The 23867-nt window shown below is 49.1% G+C and overlaps 2 protein-coding genes across 13 annotated transcripts; one reads left to right on the top strand and one right to left on the bottom strand.

The window, feature by feature from the left end:
• Nucleotides 1–22: 22 nt before the first annotated feature.
• Nucleotides 23–23710, top strand: LOC108393993 (superkiller complex protein 2). Of its 11 annotated transcripts, none has more exons than XM_073224598.1 (33): nucleotides 23–107; nucleotides 186–289; nucleotides 928–1037; nucleotides 1134–1251; nucleotides 1350–1464; nucleotides 1576–1650; nucleotides 1926–1979; nucleotides 2079–2269; nucleotides 2419–2547; nucleotides 2768–2913; nucleotides 3288–3434; nucleotides 3567–3651; nucleotides 3845–3951; nucleotides 4218–4364; nucleotides 4441–4537; nucleotides 4705–4917; nucleotides 4998–5108; nucleotides 6189–6419; nucleotides 6810–6947; nucleotides 7114–7251; nucleotides 7375–7479; nucleotides 7800–7947; nucleotides 8039–8171; nucleotides 8316–8526; nucleotides 8685–8795; nucleotides 8871–9089; nucleotides 12569–12776; nucleotides 12917–13053; nucleotides 21356–21451; nucleotides 21743–21882; nucleotides 22729–22826; nucleotides 22936–23083; nucleotides 23276–23710. In XM_073224598.1, exons 1-33 carry the CDS (start codon nucleotides 86–88, stop codon nucleotides 23319–23321), a joined length of 4278 nt encoding a protein of 1425 aa, XP_073080699.1. In that variant the 5' UTR covers nucleotides 23–85; the 3' UTR covers nucleotides 23322–23710. The 11 variants fall into 11 exon arrangements, 10 of the variants coding, with proteins under 10 accessions (XP_073080699.1, XP_073080698.1, XP_073080697.1 ...); XM_073224597.1 differs by having other exon boundaries at nucleotides 4998–5120; nucleotides 8039–8165; XM_073224596.1 differs by having other exon boundaries at nucleotides 4998–5120.
• On the bottom strand, nucleotides 9797–12381 carry DXO (decapping exoribonuclease). 2 transcript variants are annotated; one of them, XM_017655223.3, is made up of 7 exons: nucleotides 12202–12381; nucleotides 11300–11664; nucleotides 10892–11127; nucleotides 10584–10803; nucleotides 10326–10461; nucleotides 10086–10180; nucleotides 9797–10001 (listed from the first exon to the last, which is right to left on the bottom strand). In XM_017655223.3, exons 2-7 carry the CDS (start codon nucleotides 11656–11658, stop codon nucleotides 9893–9895), a joined length of 1155 nt encoding a protein of 384 aa, XP_017510712.3. In that variant the 5' UTR covers nucleotides 11659–11664; nucleotides 12202–12381; the 3' UTR covers nucleotides 9797–9892. The 2 variants fall into 2 exon arrangements, with proteins under 2 accessions (XP_017510712.3, XP_036861052.2); XM_037005157.2 differs by lacking the exon at nucleotides 12202–12381 and having other exon boundaries at nucleotides 10086–10121; nucleotides 11300–11872.
• Nucleotides 23711–23867: the final 157 nt, after the last annotated feature.

The following is a 23867-nucleotide window of genomic DNA, read 5'->3' as shown; positions in this document are numbered from 1 at the left end:
CCACTTCCGCCCGTTCCGGGGCGGGGCTTACCGCACGGCTCCTCGCTCCACTTCCGGACTGTCCGGCAGCGGCGGTGGCTTCAGGATGATGGAAACGGAGCGGCTTGGTGAGGGGAGAGCGGGTGGAACGAAGGAATAGTCTAGGAATGACCCTTGACGCCTTACTTCTGTCCTTTTCCCCATAGTGCTACTTCCCCCTGATCCTCTGGACCTGCCTCTTCGGGCCCTGGAGCTGGGATGTACAGGGCGCTGGGAGCTGCTGAATGTGCCTGGGGCTCCAGAGAGCACCGTGAGTGACCCGTTGACCCTTACTGATCTTAAAACTTCCATCCTCCTCATGCTAGGACCTAGCATGACCTCGTTCTCCTGTCTCTGGACACCTGTTATCCGGGCTGAACTGGCCCAATGGACCTTCTGTGCGTCAGGGCCCCTGTGAGGATGGAGCAGGGACATCTGGAGGATTCCTCAGCTCTGAGGATTGCTCTTTCAAATGCGTCTTTTCTCCTTGGATTCCTTGATTCCAAAGCACCAGGGCACCTGTTGGTGGCTGAGATGCTAGCCTTTGAGTCCCTTACTCTTCATTAAGTCTGGGATCCCTTTTCCAGCTAGTGATACTCAAATTTATGTGTAGCTCATGAAGAGCAGGGGAGCTTTTTAAAAATACAGGTTCTTGGGTTCAGCCCCAGAGATCCTGAACTTGTGTTTGTATTGAATTGTAGTGTATCAATGGCTGGTGACCCAGGTAATCAGTAGAGGTAGTTTGTCCTATAAATTAGGGTGATTTTTGGAGAATATCACTTCAGCTGGATGGTCTAGTTTGTCCAGGACCTCTTTCATTTCTGACCTAAACATGAATCCCATCACCTTGTGTATCTGTTTCTTACTCCCTTCCCTTATCTGATGCCTCTCATCTTGCCCTTGTTCCAGCTTCCCCATGGCCTCCCGCCCTGTGCCCCAGATTTGCAGAAAGAAGCAGAGCAGTTGTTTCTGTCATCTCCAGCCTGGCTACCTCTGCATGGTGTGGAACACTCAGCCCGGTGAGGGGCCTGGAGGGGCCTAGACTGGGGAGATGGGTCCTAGAAGGAAGTTGGGAGAGAGGAGAAATACCTGAAATTTATTTACCTTCTCTGTAGAAAATGGCAGAGGAAGATGGATCCCTGGGCTCTCCTGAACACATTGGGTGCCCCAGTCCCCTCCGACCTACAGGCCCAAAGACACCCAACTACAGGTCAAATACTTGGTTATAAGGAGGTAAGAGGTCAGGCATCATGAGAAGCAGTGTTGAGGAGTTGGAGAAAAAGGGGTTCAGAGGCAAGCTCAACCTCACTGCGGCTCTGATCCTGTCTCAGGTCCTGTTGGAGAATACAAACCTGTCTGCCACAACCTCCTTGTCTCTTCGTCGGCCCCTGGGGCCTATCTCCCAGTCCCTGTGGGGGAATCCAACACAGTACCCTTTCTGGCCAGGTGACTTGTGGAAATGGGATGGTAGGAGAGGGAGCCATAAGTCCCCAGGGAAGGGTCCCCCACCCATCCCCTATTACTCCATGAATCCCTGTTTGTCCATCCTCTCCCCAGGTGGAATGGATGAGCCCACTATAACAGATCTGAGCACTCGGGAGGAGGCTGAGGAGGAGATAGACTTTGAGAAAGGTGAGGTGGTGCCAGGATTGACCATTGGGAGGGCCTCTGAGTTTGGGCCTCGAGGAAGAGGGGCCCAGGCCTGTCAGTGGGCTGCTGCTAGCCCTTCCATGCCTTTGAGAAAATTAGGAAAAGGTATTCCTTCTGTAACAACCTTTGCTGTTGTCTGTTTAAAAGTGTCACAAATATCGCCATGCACAACTTGTCTGTGTCCTTTAGGTTTGTGTAACATGTGATTTACTCAACAGTGTGCAGTAGCCCTGGTTCTCTTTGTCTCTATCCTTCAGATCTTCTTACTGTCCCACCTGGTTTTAAGAAAGGTGTAGATTTTGCACCAAAGGGTGAGTTTTGGTTTTGAGTTGGGGGTGTAGAAGTGATACCTTTCTCCTATAGTTCAGAGTTGGGCATGACCAGGTCTCCTTTTTCACCTTGCTCTGCAGATCGCCCAGCTCCAGCCTTGGGGTTGCTCAGCCTCAGCCATTTGCTGGAGCCCCTGGATTTGGGTGGGGACTATGAGGATGAGAGTGAGGCAGTGGAACAGCCATGTAGCCCCAAAGGGGACACTGTTTCAGCCTCTCCCTGCAGTGCTCCCCTGGCCCGAGCAAGCAGCTTGGAGGACCTAGTGTTGAAGGTTGGTGGTTCTAGGCAGTCAAGGCAGGAAAGAAGGGAGGGTGGGTTGGCTTGGTTGGGTCTAGGGTGAAGGCTGGAGCATCTTTTGCAGAGCTGGTAACAAAGAGCTCTCTTGTTATATCTTTATCACCTCTATCCCTGGCTTTTCAGGAAGCATCCACAGCTGTATCCCCCTCCGAGCCTCCCAAAACCCCACCTCAGGAGCGGTGGGCCATTTCTGTGGATGTCACCTCCCCTGTTGGTGATTTCTATCGCCTCATTCCCCAGCCAGCCTTCCAGGTAGTGTGGCCCAATCCTTACATGCTCCTCCACCGCCTCCCAGCCCACTCCCTTGTCTCCTTTCCCACCAGAGGCCAGGTGCCTCCCAGGCCAGTCTTGGACCTCAGGCCCAGCCTTGCCTCACTCTGGCCTTCTCCCCACTGTCCTGCATGTCCCAGGAGCCAGAGGTACGAAGGCCCCTCTCCCTTCTTCAGCTGCTATCCATTTCCCTCTCCTACAGTGGGCCTTTGAGCCAGATGTGTTTCAGAAACAGGCCATCCTGCACTTGGAACGGCACGACTCAGTCTTCGTTGCAGCTCACACGTCTGCGGGCAAAACAGTTGTGGCTGAATATGCCATTGCCCTTGCCCAGAAACATATGACGCGGTACAGGGCCCCTCCCCAAATTCCACTTCACCAGCTGGTTGTTTTCTCCCTTGTCCTTGCCAGGCGTCATTTTTTTTCCACCTACCTCATTTTTTTAGATGAGAGGTTCTGGGGAGAAACTGAGACAGAGGCCCAGGGAGAAATGGGAAGCTGTGGGGAGGAGAGAGGTTAGATGAATGACTTGTGTTAATTTAGAAAGGGGTTGGGGGCAGAGTTTTTGTGGGGTCATATCATGAAGGAGAATGTGGGGGCAATTTGGGTGAAGAAGGGGGCACCTGAGGTCTGGAGCGAGCTTCTGAAGGGCTCAGGGAGGGAGAGAAGGGGCTGATTGTGAGTCTGCGAAGGGATTGGCTGACTTCATGCCCTCTTCCCAGCACCATTTACACCTCGCCCATCAAGGCTCTGAGCAATCAGAAGTTCCGAGATTTCCGAAACACATTTGGGGATGTGGGATTGCTCACAGGGGATGTGCAGTTGCATCCAGAAGCCTCCTGCCTCATTATGACAACTGAGATCCTTCGGTGAGAGATGGGCCCTGAATGTCGGGTGGGTTTTTGATCAGGAAGGTGAGGCTGCTCTGGAGAGCATGCTGGTGGAGGAGAGGGTAGAGACAGGAGCCCCTGGGGAGTCAGGCTTTGGCCTCTTCTCCCCAGCTCCATGCTCTACAGTGGCTCAGATGTCATCCGGGACCTGGAGTGGGTCATTTTTGATGAGGTTCATTACATCAATGATGCAGAGGTAAGGGTGATGGGTCCTCAGATCCTGACAGTCATCTCCTGTGGGACTAGTTCAGCAGCTCTCCTCTCCTGCACACCCTGTAGACTTTACTGCCTTCTTTGCCCCCAAGTGGACCCATGTGCCACTTCCCTAGGGGCAGAGGAGCAGCCACCTCTGAGCTGTGGGTGACTTTGTCTTCCCTCTCTGTGCCCAGCGTGGGGTCGTGTGGGAGGAGGTGCTCATCATGCTCCCTGACCATGTCTCCATCATCCTTCTGAGTGCTACGGTCCCCAATGCCCTTGAGTTTGCTGACTGGATCGGGTGAGACATGTCCTGGGGTGGGGGTGGGAGGGAAGGTTACCACAGCAAAGACAGCAGTCAGGCCTTGGGGGAATACGTCTGACTTGGGCAGCTGAGGGATCCCACCTGGGCCCAGATCACTCTGCTTGTTGAGGGATGGGATGATGGGGCAGCTGTGCAGTTTGGCACCCAGAAGAGTCTGGGTGAAGCCAGAGTGGGGAAAGTGGTAGGGACTAGGGCTCCTTCCTGCACTCCCACCCCTGACCTGGTGTCCTCTCCCCGCTCAGGCGACTGAAGCATCGCCAAATCTACGTGATTAGCACTGTCACCCGCCCTGTCCCCCTGGAGCATTATCTCTTCACGGGGAACAGCCCCAAGACCCAGGGGGAGCTCTTCCTGTTGCTAGACTCCCGAGGTGCCTTCCACACAAAGGGGTAAGCCTGAACTGGGGAAGAGCCATGGCTGGGCCCATTGGATGTCACTGTGATCGCCACCCCTCCCATGCCCCAGGTACTATGCAGCTGTGGAGGCCAAGAAGGAGCGGATGAGCAAACACGCCCAGACCTTTGGGGCCAAGCAGCCCACACACCAGGGGGGACCTGCACAGGTGAGAACTTCCATCATCTGTTTCTCCCCTGTCCTTTCTTCCCTCATCCCCCAGGGGTTTAGACTGATCTTGGAGAACTGCCCGATTTGACAGTCATTCATCACCCTGTGCTTTGGCACACCCTGGTTCAGGAACACAAACTCCAACCTTTCCACCTCCCTCCCCAGGATCGAGGTGTGTACCTGTCCCTCCTGGCCTCCCTCCGTACTCGTGCACAGCTACCCGTGGTGGTGTTCACCTTCTCCCGGGGCCGTTGTGATGAGCAGGCCTCGGGCCTCACCTCCCTTGACCTTACCACAAGTTCAGAGAAGAGTGAGATTCACCTCTTCCTGCAGCGCTGCCTTGCTCGCCTCCGCGGCTCTGATCGCCAGCTACCCCAGGTGTGGAGGGGTGCCTTGGAGACCAGTGGGGACAGGGTGCTCCACCACCCCATCCCTGACCACAGCCTCGGTCCCCCCAGGTCTTGCACATGTCGGAGCTCCTGCACCGTGGCCTGGGTGTGCACCACAGTGGCATTCTGCCCATCCTCAAGGAGATTGTGGAGATGCTCTTCAGCCGTGGCCTGGTCAAGGCATGCACAGTGGTGGGAGAGGGATTCCCTGGGACATTCATTGCTACCTTAGGGACTTCCCTGAGGGTGGAGGGCCAGGGATGAAGAACTTGGGCTCTGGATCCAGACACCCTGGGTATAAATCCCAGCTCCACCATTTACTATATGACCTTCGGTAAAATAACTTTCCTGAACTTTAGATTTCCTATCTTAAAATGGGGATGCAGAAGATACAAACAGGTAGTATTCAGAAGGGAATCCCAAAAAGCTAGTAAGCATATGAAAAGTTATTAGTCACCAGAAAAATGCAAATTGAAATAGTCACAAAACACAACTTTACATCTATCAGCCTGGTAAAATTTAGGAAATTGGCTAATATTAAGTGTTGCAAAGACATAGGAGTCTATAGAATTATGGAACCCCTCATACAGGTGTAGGCAGTCTGGAAGGCACCCTGGCACTCTTGAGGCAAAAATAAGTACAACTCTTTGACCCTAAATTCTATTCCAGTGTATATATGGCAAAGCAATTCTTACCCTGGTGTGTGGGGGTCTGCTCTCCCTTTGTTGGCTGTAACCTTGTGGCAGGGTAATGGTTGTACCAAGGTGCTCCTCCTTGGGACAGCAGATAGGTAACTGGAGGGGATGCCCTCCACAGTGTTTTGCAGCAGCTGGAAGCAATGGATTATATATAACCAGAGGAACATGGATGTATGCTGAAAACATGATGTGGAGGAAAAGAAGAAAACAGAATGAGATATATACCTGCTTTAATGGGAATTGTAAATTGTATGCACACCAAACAAGATCTGCAAGAAAGTGTTCACACAAAAAGATACTCATTAAATACATTGGGATGATTGGGTGGACGGGAGTGAGATATGGGGGTACAAGGAAGGAAATGGGTAGCTAAATGAATACGATGCAGAAAATGATAGTGCGCACTCTGTAGATTTGCCTTGAGAGTTAAATGAGGTCCTGCGAGTTAATCATCTGGGATTGTGCCAGCTGCCTCTTTAGCCTTGGCTACAAAGGTGTGCCTGGCCAGGGCTGGGTATGTGTGTGTAGGCCCTTTGCTGATGCTCTCTTCCCTCCACCCTAGGTCTTGTTTGCCACAGAGACCTTTGCCATGGGTGTAAACATGCCAGCCCGGACAGTGGTGTTTGACTCCATGCGCAAGCATGATGGCTCCACCTTCCGAGACCTGCTCCCTGGGGAGTATGTGCAGATGGCAGGCCGGGCAGGACGGAGGGGCCTGGACCCCACAGGCACTGTCATCCTGCTTTGTAAGGGCCGCGTGCCTGAGATGGCGGACCTGCACCGCATGATGATGGTGAGCTGGGACAGCATGGGACCAGGCTGGGAGGACCCCAGCTTGAGCTGCCTGCTGGATCCTCTCTCTCCCAGCCCTCTTCCCCTCTCCTTTCTGCTTTTTTTACTTTTGTCTGGGAGAAACCAAGGTGGAGTGAACAAATGGCAGGATGAGATTGGATCTTACCTCCTCTAGTCTTTTCCCACTGATGATGGAGCTAGATAGGACCTTTCAGAATCTATTTACCTAGTTTTGCTCCCTTATTTTGCTGAGGAGGTGAGCAAGCATTTGTCTGGGGTTCCCTGGTTGCAAGCTGGGACTTGATCTGCAAGGAGCAGGGTCAGTCCCTGGAGGGCTGGCTGGAGTGTAGCAGGCCTCCCCAATCTCACTGGCATCTCTGACATGGCCCAGGGGAAGCCGTCCCAGCTGCAGTCCCAGTTCCGCCTCACATACACCATGATCCTTAACCTGCTGCGGGTGGACGCCCTCAGGGTGGAGGACATGATGAAGAGAAGCTTCTCTGAGTTTCCATCCCGCAAGGACAGTAAGGTGAGGAGGACGGGATGGACAGTAAACTGGGCAGGATGTTGGTAGGGGAAGCCAGCCCAGGAAGAAGTGGGCATCTAGAGGCTAGCAGGGTAAAGGTGGAGGGTGTGGCATATTGGGCCTGCGGACTGTTGTTTTACACACACACACACCCTCTACTTCTGCCTAGGCCCACGAACAGGCTCTAGTTGAACTGAACAAAAGGCTGGGGGCCTTGGAGGAACCTGACACAACTGGCCAACTGGTCGACTTGCCTGAATATTACAGCTGGGGGGAGGAACTGATGGAAACCCAGAACTTGGTCCAGGTGGGTGAGTGTTGGGGGATGATGGAGGAAGGGCATGTGAGACTCAGGGTGCTCCTGAACCTAGTTCAGTGTCTCTGTGATGCTTCCTTCTTTATGCCCTTTGTGCATGTCCCCACTCTTTAGCGATGCATCATAGAATCTGTGAATGGGCTGAAATCTCTCTCAGTGGGAAGGGTGGTGGTTGTGAAGAATCAGGAGCATCACAGCGCATTGGGTGTGATCCTGCAGGTGAGGGCAGTGGGAATATGGACCCAGAGGTTGGGAGGGAGGAGTGAGCCCCATCCCCACCTTCCCCATGTGGCTGGGGGCAGGTTGTAGTCACCAGTGTTCTCACTTTTCCTTCTTGCCCTATTTCCCTTCCCATCACCACCACTTCATGTTCCTCGTTCCCCTGACTCCTGGAAGTCTGCTCTGATTGCTTTACATGGCTGCCAGTCCTTACTGGTGGGCTCTGCATAGTTGCTCCATGATAGCAGCCTGAGGGTAGGATCTACCTTTCGAGGTCCACTCCTCATATCACTCTGGCTTGGCCTCCCCACCTCCCCTAGGTCTCCTCAAACTCCACCAGTAGAGTATTTACAACCCTGATTTTGTGTGATAAGCCTGTGTCTGAGCACCCACAGGAGAGGGGGCCAGCTACCCCACATGTGCCCTATCCAGATGACCTTGTGGGATTCAAGCTGCTCCTGCCTGAAGGTGAGAGTGGGGCAGATGTCCTGGTTCCTGACAACAGTGCAGGTGGGATGCCTGGGGCCCTGGTGAAGTCTTACCTTGCTCTGTTTCACAGGGCCCTGTGACCACACTGTGGCCAAGCTCCAGCCAGGAGACGTGGCTGCCATCACCACCAAAGTGCTCCGGGTGAACGGGGAGAAGATCCTGGAGGACTTCAGCAAGAGGCAGCAACCGAAATTCAAGTTAGAGTTAATGGCAAGGCCCCTTTCCTGGGGAGGGATTATGTAATGGGGGACAGTAGGGAGGTGTGTTCAGGAAGCTCCCCAGGCCTGAGGGGCCTCCTTCGGAAGGGAAGATTCTGCCTCAGGTCTCAGAACCTGCTCCTTTCTTAGGAAGGATCCGCCCTCTGCGGCCGTGACCTCTGCTGTCCAGGAGCTGCTGCGCCTAGCTCAGGCCTACCCAGCGGGACCCCCGACCCTCGACCCTGTCAATGACCTGCAGCTCAAGGATGTGTCTGTGGTTGAGGCAGGGCTCCGGGTCCGAAAGCTGGAGGAGCTGATCCGGGGTGTTCAATGTGTGCACAGTCCCCGTTTCCCTGCCCAGGTAGGGCCCTCGATGTCAGCTTCCCAGCTGGTAGGGGGCTTTTCCTCTCTGGTTCCGTGTAGACAGACTGCTGCCATCACAGCACTCGTCCTTAGTGTCCCCCTGCCAAAGGGTGAGGGGCAGGCTAACGCACTCCTCTTGCCTGCGGCTCTTTGCAGTACCAGAAGCTGCGGGAGTGGATGCACATACAGAAGGAGATGGAGCGGCTGCACTTCCTGCTGTCAGATCAGTCGCTGCTGCTGCTCCCAGAGTACCACCAGCGAGTAGAGGTGGGAGGGTGGGGTGGAGGGGGGCTGCTGTGAGGGGGAGGCAGCAGGCTCCTGACACCCATCATCCTTCTCCAGGTGCTCCGATCCCTGGGTTATGTAGATGAGGCGGGCACTGTGAAGCTGGCAGGGCGGGTGGCTTGTGCCATGAGCAGCCATGAGCTCCTTCTCACTGAGCTCATGTTCGACAACGCTCTGAGTACCCTTCGGCCTGAGGAGATTGCGGCTCTGCTCTCTGGCCTCGTCTGCCAGAGCTCCGGGGACCCTGGGGAGCAGCTTCCGAGCACCCTCAAACAGGTACAGGACATCCACCCCCTCTCTTGGCTGCAGCATTCCCAATTCTCAGCCCCATGTGTTCCTCAGTGACCCCTTCCAGGCCTGTAAGTGTCGGTAAGAACTGGAACCGTGGCTGCCTGATCTGGGCCTCCCATCCTACAGCAGGGAGGCAGGTCTTAGCCTTTGTTTTCCCCTCTACAGGGAGTGGAACGCATCCGGGCTGTGGCCACAAGAATTGGGGAGGTCCAGGTGGCCTGTGGCCTAAATCAAACAGTGGAGGAATTTGTGGGGGAGCTGAATTTTGGGCTGGTTGAGGTCGTGTATGAATGGGCCCGAGGCATGGTGAGTAATTGGGCCTTGGGGTTTGTGGAAGACTGGGTGAGGAGAGGCTGCCCAGGCCTACCATGTTCAGTCCTCACCCTGCTTCCCCGACAGCCCTTCTCCGAGTTGGCAGGACTCTCAGGGACCCCTGAGGGCCTAGTGGTCCGCTGCATCCAGCGCCTGGCTGAGATGTGTCGCTCCCTGCGGGGGGCAGCCCGCCTGGTAGGTGAGCCTGTGCTAGGTGCTAAGATGGAGACGGCGGCTACCCTGTTACGGAGGGACATTGTCTTTGCGGCCAGCCTATACACTCAGTGAATGAACCCTGTGTAAAGATGTAATAAAACAAACCACATGTGTGTTCTTGAGGTGGGCAGGGATGACTCAGCTCAAAAGACAGTAGAAAGAAACACCTAGAAATATGCTTTTATCTGTGCACACAGAGACAGGCCTGCACCTCTGAAGCATCAGTCCTTGGAGGGTGTCTTAGAGGGTGATGGGAAGTCCTAGGTCATGGCTTCCACGTACCACATGGGCAGGAAAGTATAGGGTGCATCTCGATGTTCAGATACCGTGACTGGGCTGCCAGGCTCCCAGGAGAAGAGGTAGATGAGTCTGGGAGGCAGATGGAATCATGAGTTGAGGGCTGGAGGCTGAGCTTATGGGGCCCAGGAGGAGGGGCAGAGCTGAATGCCTTACCTGGAGTCATCCTGGACAACTGTGTTCTGGGCAAAGCTAAGGAAGGCAGCACAGAAGTTCATACACACAGAGGGATTCCAGCTGTTACGGTCATTCTGGAGAGGGCCAAGGAGGAGGCAGAAGACTGGCAGTGATGGTGAGGGAGGTGGGAGAAGGGGCAGGTGGACTGCAACCCTGGGTACTGGATCTGCGGTCTTGGCATTGGGGGTATAGGAGGGAGGTGTGATGCTGTTGCCTTACCCTGATGTGTTCAAACATCTCCATGGTAGGAAAGGTCTTGAGGGAACAGGCGAAACCCTCTGGGTTACGGAAGCCAGCAACAACATTTGGGACCCCCAAAAGGAATGACTGAGCCCACCATTTCAGAAGTTTGTGTCTGTCAAGAAAGACACGGGGTCAGTGCAACAACATCCTCCACCCTCCTGCCTTATCCTCTTCCCCAAGTCCCTTTCTCAGCTGTTGATTCTAGGCCTTGCCCTGCCCACTCCCATCCTGAACCTGTAGAAGCTCCTCCACTGGCCTGGGCTGTGCATCTCCTTGGAGGTCTTGAGCTCCACATAGCAGGTGGGGGGCTGTGTGGATGGTGCCCGGGGGTCTATGCAGTCTACCTCCCCTGAGAAGAGCAGAGGTTGGTTTCCCAGACGGCTGCGTAGCACAGAGCAGAAGGCCACATTGGTGTTAACTTCCCCAGAGGGGTCTGGGGAGCCTCCGGGTTTGTCTGCACAAGAAGAGAAGCAGCAGCAGGGTGGCGGCTCTCAAATCTCTAGGGAAGGGGAAGGAGGCTACAGAGTAGGGGCAACTCTCACCTGCACACATGTATTGCTCAAACTTGTATCCCATGTACATAAGCTCCCGGAGGAGGGGTGGCCGAGCAAGCCTCTGAGCCCGAGCAGCTGGTGTTTCTACCTCACTCAGGTACAACGTCCCCTGGAACCGGGAGGCCGCCAGCTGCCAGCCATCCTGCCGCTCATATGGCGTCGTCAGCAGTTTTGTCAGGTGCCCCCGCCATGTCACGATAGCCCCTGCCAGCCAGCCTGGATCCCTGAGAGGGGAGGAGTTATAGGATGAAGGTCTGACACAAGCATTAGCTCAGATGACTCCCACAAAGAATAGTCTAGGTTCCTTCTAAGGACTGAACTCACTCCAGCTTTGCTTTCCTAATTTTATAGGGTAGGTGCAGGTTCTAGATCTACTTGTGGGTGTGCTTTGCTCACCCTTCCAGTTGGCCGCGGTGCTCCAGAAGCCAGTGTAGCAGGTGGTCCAGTCCCTCTCGGACCTCCTCATCTCGGGGCTGGTATCGATCAGGGTATCCATCTCTGAGGTCAAAGTTGGGGCCTTGACCATTGGTTAGGGGTGGGCTGTAGTAGCGCAAGGCTCGAGCATCTCCATGGTACTGGCGTTGTGCATCCAGGGAGAAGCAGCCCAGTTCCGAAGGGCGTTGGTAGAAAGGAAAGGGCCCAGAGTAGAGGGCAGGGTTTGTGGATAGTGAGGGTGCTGGGCAGGGAAGTTTGTTCCAAGGCTCAGCTACTTCAGTCTTCCCTGTGCCTCCCTCGGTAGTTCCTCTGGGCTCCATGAGGTCCTGAGATTGCGAGGTGTAAGATAAATTCTAGCAGAAATAAGCAGGCGAAGAGAGGCAACAAAGGGCCAGGTAGTTTATTTGAATGCAAATACCAGGGCGAGATTTCCCCAGTGTACAGAAATGGAGGCTGGGGAATTCGCACGTAAGTAGACAGGCAGCGAGTTTTTAAAGAAGGTAGTGGGAGGCAGGGCTTAGATTTACAGCGGCGCGAGGATTGGCTAGCCCAAGGCACATTTTTCAGGTTGGGAGGGGGCAACAGCCGGGGACTTTGGCACGTCATCAGTGTCCGACGTGCTTGCTCCTCCCATCAGTGACCCCAGCCTTACTCGGGGAACTTCTTTTACAGAGGCCTGGAGAAGGGACACTTCAGGTCAGAACTAGGTGAGCTTCCTGAGTGTCAGGCTCTCGTCTTGAAACGTGAAAGCTCTAGACCCTCAAACAGAGCCAAGGCCAGGTGCACAGCCCACCTTCTCTGACCTATCCAACAGTCACAGTGAAGTTAGTAAGGATTTGGGCTCAGATCATGGATTTGGTTACCTCAAAGCCCGCCAACCTCGACTTCCACCTTCTTAGGGCTAATATGCCAAGGACGGTTGGTCAGAAGTCGAAAAGGTATGCAAAGCTGGTTTTCCGCCCTCAGTGACGCATTCAGCGACAGTGGCGGGCAAAGCCCTAGTGGCGCGCCAGTGGGAGGTGCACTTTACCCCAGAAGTTGCTGTTCGCACAGCATCCCGCACGGTCCCCAAAGCTCGCGGAGGAAGCCATTCAGCAGCCGAGTAAGGCCTCGGCCTGAGGAGGTGTGGCCGGTATCGGCATTGGCACCGCCCTTCCCAGCAGGGGCGCCAGAGATGACTAGTTGACGCTTCTTCCGTCACACGTCATCCCACTTCCACTGTTCTCCAAGGAGGGACACCCGGAGCCTAACGTCACTGCTCTGCGCCGGAAGACTCTGTTTTTGGGGTTCTCGTCCCTCAACACCTACCCCTTCCCCGGTCCCAGAAAGTCTTGGGATATGAGCCGGAAGAGGCATCGTCTGGTCCCAGAGACCTTTGGACTGAAGAAGCGGAGGGAACAAGTACCTATAGAGGCAGTTCCTGTAAGGGGCGAGTCAGGTAACCATGGCAACCCTGGGATGGGGCAAAGACCCCAGCCTGGAGCCGCCTTGGCCCCGGTAACTTTGTTGGGAGAACGGCAGCCCCGCAGTCGTACTCCGCCCCGGTTCCTGTCTCAGTGTCCCGGTCTCTCTGCCCAGGGTCGGCGCGCGCTGCAGTCGCGGAGCTGGTGCAGCTGTTCCCGCGAGGCCTGTTTGAGGACGCGCTGCCGCCCATCGCTCTGAGGAGCCAGGTGTACAGCCTCCTGCCCGACCGGACGGTGGCAGACCGGCAGCTGGTGAGGGGCGTCAGGGCGACCGACAAAAGCTTCCCTGCTTCGTGGGCACTCTCGCGGTCCCCCTTCACTCAGACACTCAGTCGGCCCGCCAGCCATTCTGTCTTTCAACAAGCGTTAGGGCTTTCTGGGCAGACACTGCGGTGCCACGGAGAATGCTGCAGACCCTGTTAAAAGACCCTCGGGCGGTAGAGAGCATGCCAAATCATGAAGGCGGAAGAGGGAACCTTTTGGGGAATCAGTAATCGGGGACGGTAGAGCCTATACAGTGCAGGCCGGCAGACGTCAGATTACGACGGGCGTTGTGCATCAGTGTTGTTTCCATCTGACCCTGAAGGCGATGAGCTGGTAGACAGTGTTAAACGAGATCTGTGTGTTGGATGGATTGGAGGTAGTGAGATGAGGCAGGGAGATCCCTTAGGAAGATAACGCAGCTGAGAACTGAAGGTCTAAATTAGGGTAGTGTAGTAGGGAAGGAGAGGATGTGGCTGGAATCTGTCTAGTCTCTGGGAAGATTGGCGCGTTTGCAGGACCATGGTCCAGAAGGTCCAGCGCTGGGACAAGGCTTTGCTTCAGTGTCTGCAGTTGGGTCTGCAGGTTGTGAGCCTGTTACCAGGTGAGTGGATAAGTTTGGCTCTTTCCAGGCCCCTGGGAGGGCTCCCACCAAGCCATTGTTGGGTCCTCGGTTGGCAAGAGTGTCTCTGGATTTTGACTGCAGGGGGCTGGAAACAAATCATAAGGTGGTGCATGAGGCAGGGAGATAAAATAGCAAGTTGCTGCAGCTGAGAACTGGTGAAGGCCTAAGTTAGGGCAGTGTAGGAGGGAGGGAGAGGAGGAGTGAGGGGGAGGGATATGGACAGTGTGAAGAGGAAGGAGTCCAGCATTACTCAGATTTGCCAGATGACAGATAGACTGAGTGATTGGTGGAGTGAATAGGGTAGGAGCACATTGAGTCTGGGGGGCAGTTGATGCGTTTAATTTTGTATCAGTTGAGTTGAAGGTACTTGTGGAGCATCCTAAGGCAAATGTGTAGTAGACGGTTGGATATGAGAGTTTGGAGAGAATTATGGGTCAGTGATACAGAATTGGAAGTCATGGAGATATGAGTCATGGTTCAGTCTGGGGATGTGGGTGAGATCGGGTAGGAACAGTGAGTAGAGGAGTGATATTTGACTTTTTTACAAATGTAAGAAGATAATGAGAGCTATGGTTCTTTCTCTCCAGGAAAATGCATATATGCCACATATGTATAAGGTATGTGTACACTTAGGGGAGGGAAGCGGTGTTTCACAGATCTTCTGTGGCCCAAGATTAAGAACCTCAGGTTTAGAGTGAAAAATAATAGGGCCAAGTCCACAATGCTGGGAGATACCAACATTGAATGTAGTTTCTCTCAAAGTATGTCCTGAGTTCCACCTCTATCAGAATTACCTGGGCTGCTTATTCAAAAATGCAGGTTCCCAGGACTCACTCAAGGCTAGTGAATTAAAAGATCTGTTGGACCTGGGAATCAACACTTTTGAACTGTTTCCTCAAGTGATTTTTAATGTGCCTTAAAGTGGGAGATCCCCTGATATAAGGGAAAGGCAGAGGAAGAGGAGTCTGTGAAAGAGGCTGAAGAGAAATTGCCAGTTAGGAGGAATCCAGGAAGAGGCCTATTGAGAAAGGAAAGATTTTCTTTTTTTTTTTTGAGAAAGGAAAGATTTTCAATAGTAATTGGTAGTGTCAATCCTGTGATTCAAGGCAGTGGTCTGTGAAGAGGTCAGGTAAAATAATATCCAAAATCTGTCTGCTGGATTGAGCAGGTGGGTTAATAGCAACCTGTCAGGAAGAGAAGGCAAGAAAAGGAAGACTAGCTTCAGTCTCGTGAAGAAGTAAGTCACATGGAAACTGTTCCTTATAGATTATTGTTGTTTTTAATCTAGTAGTGTTAGCTTACATTTTTAAAAAGCTTTAAAAATTGCACAAAGAAAAATAAAAACATGAACAACACAATTTAAAGACTGTCTATAAAGCAAATACCCATTTAACCACCACCCAAGGCAGACTATTGAACATGGCGAACATCCCATGTACTCTGATCAAAATGCCTTATATCTCTGGGAAGTAATTATGATCAGGACTAGTATGATAATTGTTCCCTTGGTTTTCTTTATACCACCTATGTGTTTATAAACACCATAGCTTAGTTTTACCCACTTTTGAACTTGATAAAAACAAAATCATATTGTATGTATTTATCTATGTCTTGTTTCATTAGATGAATGTTTTTGAGGTGCTTCCCAGTTGCATGTAGCTATAGTTAATTCATTTTCATAGATTTCTCTTTTATGACTATATCCCATTTTGTCAGTTCTAATGAAAGATATTGCATTTTTCTTGGTATTTGTCCATTTCTTCTAAATTTTCAAATTGATTGACATAATAGTCTCGTTTGTAGGATGTGTAGTGATGACCCTTTTTTCATTCTTTATATTGGTTATCTGTACTTTTACTAGATTTCTTCCCTACTTTTTCTTGGTCACTCTCCCAGTGGCTGATCAATTTTAATAATCTGTAAAGAATTAAAGTTTAGCTTTGTTGCTGTCTCTTGTATGCCTGTTTTCTATTTCATTAATCTGTTTCCCCTCTACTGTTGGGTTTGTTTTAATTTTCTCTTCATTACCTTTCATCCTCTTTTTTCTAACATATGCATGTCAGGCTGTAGTTTCCCTCTTTGTGTGTGTGTGTGTGTGTGCATGTGCGTATCTCCCAAGTTTTGATAAATATTTTCATTATCATTCAGTTCAAAATATCTTCTAACTTTTGTGGATTTTTTTTTTCTTTGACTCATTGGGTTGATTAGAAAAGTATGTCTTAATTTCTAAACATTTTCTTATTACCTTGTTACTGATTTTTGGCATAAATGATATTGTTGTCAGAGCACATACACAATATGATTCCAGTCGTTTGAAATTTATTGAAACTTGCTTTGTGCTATATGGTCGGTTTTGGAAGATATTCTATGTGTATTTGAAAAGCGTATGTATTATTCAGTTGTTTCTCAGTAACCAAAGTTATTGAAAGCTGCTTATTTTGTCTGTTATATTAGTTTATTTGAATTCAGTTACTGTGCTTTTGTGATCATTGATTTGTTTTTGTTTCTTTAAATATCTTTTCTCCCTTATCTTTTTTCTTGGTACTCCAATTAAACATATATATTGGACCTTCTCTTTATATCCTTTAAGCCTCTTAGCTTCCTGTCTGCATTTTCAGTTTCTTTGCTTTATTCTGCTTAGTTTTTCTTTTATCTTATTTTTTCTTTTTACTCAGCTGTGCCTAATCCATTAAACTTATCTATTAAGTTCTTTTTTTTCTTTTTTTTATTAAGGTATTATTGATATACACTCTTATGAAGGTTTCACATGAAAAAACAATGTGGTTACTACATTTACCCATATTATCAACTCTCCACCCATAACCCATTGCAGTCACTGTCCATCAGTGTAGTAACATGCCACAGATTCACTGTTTGCCTTCTCTGTGCTACACTGTCTTCCCCATGACCCCCCACACCATGTGTACTAAACATAATACCCCTCAATCCCCTTCTCCCTCTCTCCCCAGCCACCCTCTCACACCCCTCCCCTTTGGTAACCACTAGTCCCTTCTTGGAGTCTGTGAGTCTGCTGCTGTTTTGTTCCTTCAGTTTTGCTTTGTTGTTATACTCCACAAATGAGGGAAATCATTTGGCACTTGTCTTTCTCTGCCTGGCTTATTTCACTGAGCATAATATCCTCCAGCTCCATCCATGTTGTTGCAAACGGTAGGATTTGCTTCTTTCTTATGGCTGAATAGTATTCCATTGTGTATATGTACCACATCTTCTTTATCCATTCATCTTCTGATGGACACTTAGGTTGCTTCAGTATCTTGGATATTGTAAATAGTGCAGCGATAAACATAGAGGTGCATATGTCTTTTTGAATCTGAGAACTTGTATTCTTTGGGTAAATTCCAAGAAGTGGGATTGCAGGGTCAAATGGTATTTCTATTTTTAGTCTTTTGAGGAACCTCCATACTGCTTTCCACAATGGTTGAACTAGCTTACATTCCCACCAGCAGTGTAGGACGGTTCCCCTTTCTCCACATCCTCACCAGCATTTGTTATTCTTAGTCTTTTTGATGCTGGCTATCTTTACTGGTGTGAGGTGATATCTCATTGTGGTTTTAATTTGCATTTCCTTGATGATTAGTGCTGTGGAGCATCTTTTCATGCGTCTGTTGGCCATCTGAATTTATTCTTTGGAAAATTGTTTCTTCATATCCTTGGCCCATTTTTTAATCTGGTTATTTGCTTTTTGGGTGTTGAGGCATGTGAGTTCTTTATATATTTTGGATGTTAAGCCCTTGTCAGATAGGTTGTTTACAAATATATTCTGCCATACTGTAGGATGCCTTTTTGTTCTATTGATGGTGTCCTTTGCCATACAAAAGCCAGCCTTTTAGTTTGATGTAGTCCCACTTGTTTTCATTTTTGCTTTTATTTCTCTTGCCTGAGGAGATGCGTTCAGGAAAAAGTTGCTCATGTTTATATTCAGGAGATTTTTGCCTATGTTGTCTTCTAAGAGTTTTATGGTTTCATGACTTACATTCAGGTCTTTGATCCATTTCGAGTTTACTTTTGTGTATGGGGTTTAACAATAATCCAGTTTCATTCTCTTGCATGTAGCTGTCCAGTTTTGCCAACACCAGCTGTTGAAGAGGCTTTCATTTCCCCATTGTATGTCCATTATGCCTTTATTGTATATTAATTGACCATATATGGTTGGGTTTATATCTGGGCTCTCTAGTCTGTTCCATTGGTCTATTCTGTTCTTGTGCCAGCACCAAATTGTCTTGATTACTGTGGCTTTATAGTAGAGTTTGTGAAGTTGGGGAGCGTAATTCCCCCAGCTTTATTCTTCCTTCTCAGGATTGCTTTGGCTATTTGGGGTATTTTGTAGTTCCCTATGAATTTTAGAACGATTTGCTCTAGTTCATCAAAGAATGCTGTTGGTATTTTGATAGGGATTGCATTGAATTTGTAGATTGCTTTAGGCAGGGTGGCCATTTTGACAATATTAATTCTTTCTATCCATGAGCACAGGATGTGTTTCCATTTATTGGTATCTTCTTTAATTTCTCTTGAGTGCCTTGTAGTTTTCAAAGTATAGGTCTTTCACTTCCTTGGTTAGGTTTATTCCTAGGTATTCTATTCTTTTGATGCAATTGTGTATGGAATTGTTTTTCTGATTTCTCTTTCTGCTAGTTCATCGTTAGTGTATAGGAATGCAACAGATTTCTGTGTATTAACTTTGTGTCCTGCAACTTTGCTGAATTCAGATATTAGTTCTAGTAGTTTTGGAGTGGAGTCTTTAGGGTTTTTTATGTACAATATAATGTCATCTGCAAACAGGGACAGTTTAACTTCTTCTTTACAAATCTGGATGCCCTTTATTTCTTTGTGTTGTCTAATTGCTGTGGCGAGGACCTCCAGAATTATGTAGAGTAAAAGTGGAGAGAGTGGGCATCCTTGTCTTATTCCCGATCTTAAAGGAAAAGCTTTCAGCTTCTTGCTGTTAAGGATAATGTTGGCTGTGGGTTTATCATATATGGCCTTTATTATGTTGAGGTACTTGCCCTCTACACCCATTTTGTTGAGAGTTTTTATCATGAATGGATGTTGAATTTTGTCAAATGCTTTTTCAGCATCTATGGAGATGATCATGTGGTTTTTGTCCTTTTTTTTGATGTGGTGGATGATGTTGATGGATTTTCTAATATTGTACCATCCTTGCATCCCTGGAATAAATCCTCCTTGATCATGGTGGATGCTTTTTTTGATGTATTTTTGAATTCAGTTTGCTAATATTTTAAGTATTTTTGCATCTATGTTCATCAGGGATATTGGTCTGTAATTTTCCTTTTCTGTGGTGTCTTTGTCTGGTTTTGGTATTAGAGTGATGCTGGCCTCATAGAATGAGTTTGGAAGTATTCCCTCCTCTTATATTTTTTGGAAAACTTTAAGGAGGATGGGTATTAGGTCTTCACTAAATGTTTGATAAAATTCAGTGGTGATTATCTATTAAGTTCTTAATTTTACTTGCCTTATTTTTCAGTTCTAGAAGTTATACTTGGATGTTTTCAAATCCATTATGTAAGTAAGTTCCTGCCAAAAATTTCCATCTTGGCTTTTGTTTCAGCATTTAAAGCATAGTTAAAAAAATTTTTTTTAATAGTCTCCTTTTGGTAATTCTACTACAGTATGTCTTTTGGGGTCTATTTCTGTCATCTCTTTCTTTTGAATTTTGTTTCCTTTGTGGCCCAGTTAATTTTATGTGCTGGATAGATCTGTCTGAATCAGCAAATGCCCTCCTTGTCCCAATTACTTATGTGAATTCTTGTTTTCACTTAGATATTATATTTGGCTATTAATTCCCTTATTATCTTGTGAGCTCTTTACTACTTAAACAAATTTTAAAATAATATATTTTATCCAGCATTTTAATTAATTTCAGTGGGTGGGTTGGTTCTTGCTGTATTTTTGGAAACAGAAAGCCTGGTTTATTTTTATTTGTTTTAAACATTTTATGCCATTCTCCTTCCCACCTTCTGCCACCCAAAATCTAGATTTTTAATCCTTGAAGCCAAGGTCTGTGTTGTAATCACTATTTTATCTTGCTGTCTGGCATATGATTGGGAAGTACGTACTGATTGTTTAAAGGATAACTAATGAGGTGGGTGTATGGAGAAGTGGGAAGCTAATTGGAAAAGACTATTTGTAATCCACCTGATTGATTCTCTTCTCATAGTTTTCCCTTTCTTATGTTAGGCAGGAAAATAGATATGAGCAGGGTGGAAAGAGAATAAGGCCAGGAAAGCCCACTAAAAAGATCCAGAGTTAATCAGTTAAAGCTCAAAAAAACAGGAGCAACTTGGCCTGGAATGTTCGAATATTCCCCAGATAAAGGAGCCCATGTCTTTATTGTGTTAATCATGCAGGTTCAACTTATTTTTTTAATTTTACCTATATGCTGTTTTTTTCTCCTTCGGCCCTAATCAAGTAATTTGCAACCCAGGCAACTAATTTAGTATGCTTGCTTAGCCAAACAACATAATAAAAGGCAGGAAGGATTCCATCTTAAAGGTAAGATTATATTTTAATACCCAGGAAGTTAAGAAGTAAGATTCTTAATTTACTCTTTAGCAAACAAACAGTAACTCAGCCCACCTTGGGGGTTGGGCAGGCAGTCTTGTTTGATATGCTCCCAGACCAAGATGCTGGTATCCCAGGGAGAAATCAGAGCAGTAATTCCTTGTGTTAAGTTAATTTTAAATATTCAGAGACCACTTAACAAGTCTGCACCCCCAGCCCTTAGTCACATTCCTGAAGAATCCTTAAAAGGGGGAACCCCCAGCCTTTCAGGGTGCTCCTCTCTCTGGGATTGCCTGCACTTTCTAAGTGCATAACTTTTTTTTCCCAATCTTTCAGCACTCCTCTCTCTGAGGTCGCCCACACTTTCTAAGTGTGTAACCTTTTAATCTTAAACTTTTCCTCACCTTTAGAGGGGCCTCTTCTCTGGGGCAGCCCACACTCCCCTTTCTCCAAGTGTGCTCCTTTTTGCCTTAAACTTCTCACTGCTCAACTTGAATGTATTGTCTCTGTGCCTTTCCAGTGGTAAGTGTTTTTGTTACTTTGCTTTGTCATTCTAATCCTCCGGATTTTCGTTTAAACCTTCACTCTCTCCGTTCCATCTCAGACAAGGAGGGAGGGGCTGCTTAGAGCTCAGACCTGGGCTTGCAAATTATGTTCGCCTAGGTGACCAGGAGCTGCAGTTTACAGTCATGCTTCAGTAGCCTGCCTGAAAGTCTCCCTTCTTCACCTATAGGAAGTTCACAGAACATAATCTCGCTCCATCCAGTGCTCTGCAGCTCCCCCAAAGCCTGGGGCTGTAGGGACTCAGTTCCCACGCCCTGCAGATACAAGCTGACGCTGGACGCTGGGTGACACTGGCCTAAGGAGATAGTAGCGTTATACCCCCATGCTGAGCAGCTGTTAATGAACTTCTTTATATTATTCTGTCATTCCCTAACAGTCACTTTAATGAATTCCTTCCTCACTTTATACTGACATCCCTGTGTCTCCGAACTGAACAACCCCTAACACTTAGAGAAAAATTCCCCAATGTTAGTAATCAAAATCTCCCTGCCCAGAAGTGCTCACAGTTTGGCAGAGCATCTTACCCTGACACCCTTCTTTTTACTCCCACCTCTCTGGAGACAGAAGGAGCTTCAAGAGCAGGGGGAGGTCAGAATCATTCAGCTAGGCTTTGACTTGGACGCCCATGGAATTATCTTCACCGAGGACTACAGGACCAGAGTGCGTGTAACTGTGTTTGTGTTTGTGTATGTATCATGGTTGGGGGTGGAGGGTGCTGGGGAATGGCAGTAAAAAGAACAAAAGAGACAATTTCCCTACCCTATGTCTCTCAAAGAGGGCACAGGGCTCTGGTAAGTAGTAATATGAGGGAGAGGAATAGTTGGAAAAATATGAGAGGTGGAAGGACATAAACAAAAGGGAAAACATAGGAAGAGAAATGTTGGTCCTGGGGATAGAGGCCCACGGAAAGTGAGGGTAGCCCCAGACCACGTCTCTCATCTCTGGTTTCAGGTCCTCAGGGCCTGTGATGGCCGACCATATGCGGGAGCAGTGCAGAAATTTCTGGCTTCAGTGCTTCCAGCCTGTGGGGATCTTAGCTTCCAGCAGGACCAAATGACACAGACCTTTGGCTTCAAGGACCCAGAGATTACGTGAGACTTGGGGGAATCAACAGAATCAGGCATCTGCTATCTCCCTTGTCTCACCAGTCCCATCCAGCCTGACCTTTTCCTTCTGGTGAACCTGATAAAAGAATGACTTTTTTTCTTAGTAAAATGACCTAAGTTTGTACTCCTCCCCTAAGAGAGGAGGCCTATCTTGCCTGGGGCCTTGGAAAGGGCTCTGAACTAAAATTCAGGAGGCGGGGATGGCTAATCAAATGCGTCCGGGGGCTTGGCAGGAACTGTAAATACCTGATGGGAATCCTGGCAAGACGAAGATAATAGAGAATGTTGGGCACTGTGGTGCCCCTAAAGCATTCATATTAAAAACAAAACAAAACACAACACCGGGCAATAGCTAAAAAAAAGTATCATTACAGGGACTGTGTGTGTGCCTGGCTCAGCCTCCCTCCTTTGTATCTGTGGTCTACATGAAAGAATTTTATGAACATTTTAGTAAGGTGTGAGAGGGTGAGCACAGAAGAAAGGCCCTTATTTCTCCCTTCAGGGTGGGACTGAGAGTGTCAGGGCACGGAGTCATGGATGGCTTCTGAGAGGAGAAGCTGTTTTAGTGAACAAGTAATAGTAACAGGAAAATAATGAACTGGAGCGGGCAATGCATGTAGGGGACTGGAGCAAGCAAGGGCGCAGGGCAAGGGCACTGAATAGCAGGCTGTGATCGGCGAACTGCATTTGGTGGGCTTTTGTTATCGAGTCTTTTGGGTGGTTGCCCTTGTTTATAGAGACTTAAGTTACTTAAGTCAAGACATTAGTAGGCAGGGAGAGAGGGTCCTCAGAGCTAAGGCCTCACCTCTCCTGGCTCTCCACCCCCCTTAGGCAGCTGGTGAATGCTGGAGTCCTCACTGTCCGTGACGCTGGGAGTTGGTGGTTAGCCGTGCCTGGAGCTGGGAGATTCATTAAGTATTTTGTTAAAGGTATCCTGTCTGCAGCTCAAGCTCTTCGCCCTTCAGGAGCACCTTTTGGTGGCTCCTCAGGGCCACAAGCCTTATTACCCTTTCCAATCTTCCATGCTGCCTCCTCCAGGGCGCCAGGCTGTCCTTGGCATGGTCCGGAAGGCCAAGTACCGGGAACTACTCCTCTCAGAGCTCCTGGGCCGGCGGGCACCTGCTGCAGTGCGACTTGGCCTCGCCTACCATGTGCACGACCTCATTGGGGCTCAGCTGGTAGATTGGTGAGTCCAGCTCCCAGCCTCTGGCAGACGACAGAGCAGCCACCCAAGGCTGGGTTCCTTCTTTGTTCATGCTTCCTTCACTAGTGAAATCCAGCCCCCTTCAGTCTTCTCTACATTCCTGGTCAAGTTCTGAGTTCTCCCTAGACCTTGGGCTTAGGTATCTGGCTCCAGCTTTGTCTTTCTCTTGCACAGTGTCTCCACCACTTCTGGAACCCTCCTCCGCCTGCCAGAGACATGAGGATTCTGTTTGTTGCATATCTCTCCAGAGTACGAGAGGAGCCCAGGAGTACTGCCCAGTGGTGGCTGAGACAGGGTCACCTAGGGCAGGCTTGGGAGCCAGGAAGAGTTTTGGTCTCATGTCCATGCAAACGTTCAGATGTAACTGCTGCTGTTTACCTGGGCTCTGACCCAGTGGTGGGGTTGGGCAATGCTTCTCCATCCGTCCATGGATGTGGAGCCAGAAGCCATTCCAAGGCCATGGCTGTTGCCTTTCATGCAGCAAGGTGCTGCTGTTACTCTGTCTTGGGATAGGATGATGGGGTTTTTAGGGAGGCTGGTGAGAGGATGGTACTCTCCCTTGCATGTTACACTGAAACTGCCAAATAAAGTACTTCTGCCTCTTCTGTTTCCTGGGTGTCTTTTTTAATGTGATGTGTGTTTGGGTGTCTCATTTGGGGGTAGAGGTAAAGCCAAACTTGGGCCTAAGCTTTGCCTCATTGTTCAGAGAGAGAAATGGACATTGAGGTCAGTTCTCCCTGTGGGATGCTGGATCTAAACCATGGAA

This window comes from Manis javanica, chromosome 16, assembly GCF_040802235.1.
Source record: "Manis javanica isolate MJ-LG chromosome 16, MJ_LKY, whole genome shotgun sequence".
NCBI classification, from domain to species: Eukaryota; Metazoa; Chordata; class Mammalia; order Pholidota; family Manidae; genus Manis; species Manis javanica.
Note: the sequence above shows the minus strand (reverse complement) of the source record. Positions and strands in the feature narration are given on the sequence as shown.

Excerpts from the sequence above, each read along its gene's own strand:
- LOC108393993 (XM_073224596.1), top strand. The coding sequence starts at position 86 with ATGATGGAAACGGAGCGGCTTG. Across the intron at positions 2,914-3,287 it reads GCCCAGAAACATATGACGCG|CACCATTTACACCTCGCCCA; the intron begins GTACAGGGCCCC and ends CCCTCTTCCCAG. Across the intron at positions 7,948-8,038 it reads CAAGCTGCTCCTGCCTGAAG|GGCCCTGTGACCACACTGTG; the intron begins GTGAGAGTGGGG and ends TCTGTTTCACAG.
- DXO (XM_017655223.3), bottom strand. The coding sequence starts at position 11,658 with ATGGAGCCCAGAGGAACTACCGAGGGAGGCACAGGGAAGACTGAAGTA. Across the intron at positions 11,128-11,299 it reads CACCGCGGCCAACTGGAAGG|GGATCCAGGCTGGCTGGCAG; the intron begins GTGAGCAAAGCA and ends CTCCCCTCTCAG. Across the intron at positions 10,804-10,891 it reads TGAGCAATACATGTGTGCAG|ACAAACCCGGAGGCTCCCCA; the intron begins GTGAGAGTTGCC and ends CTTCTTGTGCAG.